Consider the following 6311-nt stretch of genomic DNA (forward strand, 5'->3'; position numbering starts at 1 on the left):
ATACACTCTAAATTGCCCCTAGGTGTGATTGTGAGTGCAGGTGTTTGTCTCTGTGGGCCCTGCTATTGGCTGGCAACCAATTCAGAATGTCCCCCGCCTACTGCCCGAAGACAGCTGGGATAGGGTCCAGCACGCCCCGCGACCCTTGAGAGGATAAGCGGTATTGATAATGGATGGATATATATATATATATATATATATATATATATATATATATATATATATATATATATATATATATGTTTTGGCCAGATATTGTAGTAGGCAAGAGCTTTATTTACAGAAAAAAGAAATACCAGTACATATACTATACATTTCCATTTAGGTAATGACAGATGAAGCGATAACTTGGAAGTCTCAAATATCTACTTGTAATGTGTACCCATGTCTTGTGAAACATTTGCTGAGAGCAAATTTGCTCCCCTGGGAGGATTTAAGGTCAGAGAGAGTTTGGGTCAGTTCGTCTCGATATTGATCTTTGTCATTTCAACAGAATGTATGTCCAATAGACCATACAGTATATCCATTATCCAGTCTGCTTATTCTCATATAATTCCAATGTTTACCGCGACAAGATGTTTTAGTTTCGTTCACTCTACTGTCATTTGGAAGAGCTACTCTCAAAGCTTAACAATCTGTGCATTACAGGATTCTGAGAGCTGACCAAAGAGGAAGTGAAAGAGGAGGTTCGTCTACTGAGGTGCAACCTGAATTCAGCCGTTAGGAAGTAGTAGAGGAGTGGGTTAAGGCAGCAGCTCAGACTGGCCAAGCACAGGGACACAGGGTGGAACTGGCGCACAGCCAACCTCATGGCACACTTGGACACTAAGTCTTGCTGCACCATCAGATAGAGCAGGAAATTGATGTGGTACGGGGCAAAGCACAGCAGGAAGACGAAGGAACAACTCAGCACCATCCGCAGGGCACGCCGCTTCTCCCCATTGGGCTGATGCTTCTCATCTTTCGTATGAGCGCAGGCGAATACGGGGAGTCGACTCGGCATCGAGGGACTGACAGTGGACTTGTCTGAAACCTGCTTCTTTTTCTGGTAGAGGGAGCGGCTGATGCAGATGGAGCTCAAACTGATGCAAACCAGAGGAATCACAAAACCAAACAGCTCAGCGAGCACCATTAATGTAACCGCCAGAGGGAGGGGCACATGTCGTATAGGCAAGTCTTTAAAACAGCGGACTTGAGTTGCATTCAGGAATCCACTGAGGCTGGAGGTCAGAGATGTCACGTTGAGCGTCAGGTAAACTGTCGGCTGCTGGGTACCGATAACATTCATAAAGGATGACTTGTTTGATATGAGAGGTGAGTGAGAGGTGCTGCTGCTGCTGCTGCTGCTAGCACGCATGAGGATGAAGGGTGAGCAGGCCAGAGCAACAAGCACCCACACCAATATACTGATCACAAGATCATAGCGGCTCCTCCACCTTCGAGTAGAGAAGGGGTCAAGAAGGAAGACGCACCTCTGGACACTGATGCACACCTGAGATCAGAAGGCACACAAAATGAAAAAAGACAACTTTAAAATGCCTTTGACATTTGATTGGACATATAGAAAAAGTAATTCCATTGTTTGTATACAAATAGTTGTGTCTAGAGTGCCTGCCCAATTATCAAGTGTGAAATCAAACAAAAAAACATCTGGCCATTTTACACACACGCTGCTTATATAGACGTCTGTCTCTGTCCCGCAGTGCTTGTCTCTGATTGGTGGGAAATGGTCATCCAATCAGTGAGCTGATGAGAGGGCTCCGGCACACGGCGCGCAGTGCTTGATTCCGCCTCATACAACAGAATTGTAACTGTTTTTTGTTCAACTAAACAGGCCTAGATTTCACACTGATAGTAAATTTGTTGATCATTTTTTCCGAGATCATCATCATTTCCGTTTCTTTGGGACATATTTGTGTGGTGCTGTGCCGTCATTTTTTTCTCCTGTAAAATATTTGCTTTGGCTAAATAAAGGTTGGGAAATTCTGTTGTAGGCTGCACACACCTTTTGAAATAATAATAGAATCCTGTGATTTATTCCAGCCAATCACTCAAAGAAAGGTAACGATAACAATGCATTATATGAAAAAAATCTGTGTACAAGTGTTAATTCTCACAGTTGCTGCTTACCAAGAATCCAATGGCTGCATACATGTTGAGATACTTAAGGTAGAAGCAGAGCAAGCAGACACTGTGCCCAAAGGGCCATGTGTGTGTTAAATAATAATAAATCCTTAGGGGCAGAGACAGGATGTGAATCAAATCTGCTATGGCCAGATTTATCATGAAGATCACTGTCTTGGTCTTCTTCCTGTCATGAAGAAAAACAAACACTAGAGAAGTGTACAATTTGTAATTTGGTCTTTGTGTGTGTGTGTGTGGGGTGTGTGTGTGTGTGTGTGTGTGTGTGTGCACATACCTAATGTGTCTGCAGAGGACCCACAGAGCCATAGTGTTGAGCAGCAGCCCCGGGATGAAGAGCAACAGGTAGAAGTATGTGTAAAGCTTGTCCATGAGCTCTTCCCATTCAATCATGTTGTGGCCACATGATGAGTTCCCTTGGGATCCCTGCCGTGGTTGGGATGTATCCAGCGTCATTCCCACTGTCACATCAATTTTAAAAAAAATCATATTTTAACAGTTGTTGCCTGGAATCTGATCTTAAACCCCTTAACCAGCTTCAGGTGTCATGCTTGTCTCCCTCCACCTCCAGATGGGAAATGTCATGCAAGGCTGCCATTGATTCTGCATCATGATATTATATTAAACATAACAAACAATAACATAAGCTACAGACATTTAATCAAAACACACCGCAAACGACGGGAGTTATTGGTCTGTGGTGCAGGAAATTTTGGAGACGCATATTCCAGAAAGATGCATCAATACATGTTACAGTAAACGTGAGTATATACAGTAGCTCCAACTTCTCCATCATGCATTACTTGCAAATTTGATACCAAGAACACTAATACAAAATGTCATAAAGTATAAGCTCTCGATTTATCAACGCAGCCTTCCTTCACCCTTCCTCCTGCCACCAAGCCGAGACACCTTTCTTCCTCTTTCGATCCAATGAGGAGGGCTGCAATTGATGAGATATGGTGACCTTATTTGAATGCATACTGCTCCAATTTTTTCATTTGCACTTTTATACAGTGTACCTGGGTAGGACCGGACGCGAAGAGAGGAAGTACGGTTGAATTGTCGTACAAGTAATCGGTTTTGCTCGAATGTCAACAATTGCAAATCAAATATCATTTGGAAGAAGTAATCCGATCGGTATAGAGTGGCCAATAAACATGACCTCAATTGTGCACGGCTGTAAAATAGCTTGAAGGCAGAAATACTATAAGCAGTGAGAGTGCCAGTACCTTGTGCTTCGTCTTCTGTCTACGTGCATAAAGAGGGCAGCTCAGACCAAGGTGTGACTCCCAGCGGCCGGAAACATGTGCTCCATGCGGCAGTTATGCCTTCACACGCTCTTGTAAACAGAAGACTGACAAACGATGGCACTCGAGGTGAAAGGTGCCAGCCTTCTTGCAGCTGTAGAAACCTGTCACGCGGGCATACACTTTGAATGTTTGCCACACTCTGGCTCAAATATGCTTTGTTTTTCATGATGCAAGAAGGGGAAGTGGTTAGCTCACATTTTAATGCAATGCCGCTCGGAACTTCTGCAAAACTGTCAACACTATCGGCGTCAGCGGGGCAAATTTTGCATCTCAATAAATGTTTGATATTAGTTTTCTGTCAACAACTAATACACTAAATACAAGACTTGCACCAAAACATGCTCACAAACGTCATGTTGCCAAGAAATGAGCGTACGCTCCCTTAGACACAAGCGCGCGCACACACACGCACGCACACGCATATTCAACACTGTATTTGTTTCATAATAATCATTACTGATGACTAATTATTTGCAGAAAGTTGTATTGAATGTAAACATCAGGCGGGGAAATACATTGTAAATCATAAATGCACACTGCTCTTTATTAGGGTTTTCATTTTTGTATCTAATTATAGTAATTAAATGATTTAAAAATGCTATTTCATCAAAATCTTGCCAAGGACACCATGTTATATTAGGCTTCTTTGGCACATATGATTAGATGTGATTAGATGATAGAGGAGATTTGAGTTTGGCCGTTGCTGTGACCTTTCCTCCTGGCTCGGCATCTTCTCATCTACACTGAAAAAAATGATGGTTGAATTTACTCAATTTTATTTTGTCAAGTGGTTGCATGAAATAAAACCATCTGTATTCAGATACATTTAGATGATGTATTTTACATGTAGATGTATTTTCTGCTTAAAACACAAATCTATTTGGATTCAGATTTTATTTCGTGCAACCCCTTGAAGAAATGAAATTGAATAAATGATTTCCCATCATTTTTTTTCAGTGTGTGACACCTTTGGCACACTCATTAGTTCATTTCTGTTAAGGCCATAGAGTCACGTGGGCTAGGCAGTCACCCCCTTATGGGTGGGAAGCCAAGAGTATGACTCCTGGGGGAGGTGGTTAGATCTTCTTCGGCAATCTCGCAGAGAAGGTCTCCACGGCGGTCTCTCCATCTTTCTGGCATACATTAAATAGTTCAACTGAGAATATGAAGTCTTCTGGTCGATACTATAATCATAGCGAGCATTAAAGGCAAAAGAACCAGGCAGAGGTTCCCTCAGAACCTTTGTGTAGGGCCGATTCTGTCAACAGTAAGGCCTATGCCACAGCGGCCATTGTAAGGTAAATTAAACCAAATTAAAGTTGTAGGCTGTGTGCAAAAACGCCAAAGTTTGAGCCAGTTTAGAAGCAGTATTTATCTCACTACCTTGTCATCGTCAGATGCAGTACTTTGACAGGATGTGACGTGTGATTGCAAATTATCAACACAGATTTGTTTACATTTATTTTGTTTTAAAATCTTGTTTTCTCAGCTCACACGCAAATAATGCAAACGGTTTAAAAAATGTTTCGCACAAACAGACTACACTGTACAGGGCAGGGGCAGGAGGAGGAAGTAACTCACGGGAAATACAGATAACTCACAGAAGGCGTGAGTGACGGACAGTCGGGTCCCATTTGGCTCTCATTACGTTGTGATCGTTTTTCCATCAAATTCCCCTAGAGGTCAGCATTGGACAGCATTATTCACGACCACGTGCCTCTGAGGCGCTTTGGAAATGGCCATGTTCGTGAAAGACTGTCGTCCTCGGCAGATTTTGATTGACCCACCTGCCAACAGTTATGTTGCTCTGCATTTGATCAACCTGACTGCTACTAATTGCCTCTGACAACAGGCTGTCCCACTGCAGTTGCTAATCGGCAGCATAGGGGATATGTGGTCCTCCTCCTGAAAGAGAAATATAATGCATTTTTATGATAACATAAATGCAACACCTGCCTTCGAACAACGAAACAGCCTATGGCTGATTGCACCTGCAATGTAAATCAAAACTGTTGTGGCAATCCATTTGGGCTCTAGTAGGCTGGGTGGGAATTATCCAATGGTATAGTGACATTGAAAGTTGCTATGGATACCAACAAGCCAGTTGCCTGGTGGCTCTTATGACACCCCCCCAACCCCTCCCCCCTCCAAAAAAACAGAAAAGTAAACTGACAAAATGCAGCTGTTCCAAATACAGTAGCCCTTTGCAATGTCATCGTTGTCAACCTGCTCACACTAGAGTTCAAAGTAACACCGCGCAGCTTGTGTGCACATCCTATCCTGCAGTATCCCAACATTTTATTGAGCCAAGTCTCATATTTTACATTTTTTTTTTTTTTATCTCATTGACACAGCACCAAACAAAAAATGTCACAAAACCTATAGATGCATACTGAAATAATGATAACGATGCCGTCTCCTTATTATACGTCTGGACCTGTTTAGTTGAACACAAAGCTATTATTCTTTTCTATGAATGACAGCAGGGACACAGGTAAATTGTAGCCTCTGCCATCTCGTGGAAGAGCATTATTGTTTTTCCTAACACTATATGTTACCTGGCATGGATAGACACATTATTAGGAGGAAATAAGTAATAATTTTGAAACCGATTACATAACATTGGATCATTTCCTGTGGCACGCTTGATGATCTTTAAGGGGACACTAATATGTGGCACAATGATTTGGAATCTCTGCTGTACTGTATGACACTGGCTGGATTTAGGCCCGTGAAATGTTGACTACTCTCCAGACCCCAGCATCTCTGTTCCAACCTGCGGCGTTTTGTAATACTGCGTATATTCTAACAAAACGCTAGTTGGCTTGGCAACTGTCTCTAATGACAACGGTTCGT

The 6311-nt window shown here is 42.5% G+C and overlaps 1 protein-coding gene across 1 annotated transcript; it reads right to left on the reverse strand.

Moving 5' to 3' along the window:
• Positions 1-255: 255 nt before the first annotated feature.
• On the reverse strand, positions 256-3598 carry p2ry10 (P2Y receptor family member 10). The gene is made up of 4 exons (XM_086024195.1): positions 3375-3598; positions 2420-2603; positions 2131-2311; positions 256-1492 (listed from the first exon to the last, which is right to left on the reverse strand). Exons 2-4 carry the CDS (start codon positions 2596-2598, stop codon positions 602-604), a joined length of 1251 nt encoding a protein of 416 aa, XP_085880321.1. The 5' UTR covers positions 2599-2603; positions 3375-3598; the 3' UTR covers positions 256-601.
• Between the last annotated feature and the right edge of the window lie 2713 nt (positions 3599-6311).

The sequence above is a fragment of the Filicampus tigris genome, chromosome 2 (genome assembly GCF_054856515.1).
Source record: "Filicampus tigris isolate MCC_2025a chromosome 2, RoL_Ftig_1.0, whole genome shotgun sequence".
NCBI lineage: Eukaryota > Metazoa > Chordata > Actinopteri > Syngnathiformes > Syngnathidae > Filicampus > Filicampus tigris.

What these genes read in the sequence shown, in the direction of transcription:
- p2ry10 (XM_086024195.1), bottom strand. Translation starts at nt 2,598, where the DNA reads ATGACGCTGGATACATCCCAACCACGGCAGGGATCCCAAGGGAACTCA. An exon ending in GTCCTCTGCAGACACATTAG is followed by an intron (nt 2,312 to 2,419) that starts GTATGTGCACAC and finishes TCTTCATGACAG; the next exon opens with GAAGAAGACCAAGACAGTGA. An exon ending in ATGCAGCCATTGGATTCTTG is followed by an intron (nt 1,493 to 2,130) that starts GTAAGCAGCAAC and finishes TTCTGATCTCAG; the next exon opens with GTGTGCATCAGTGTCCAGAG.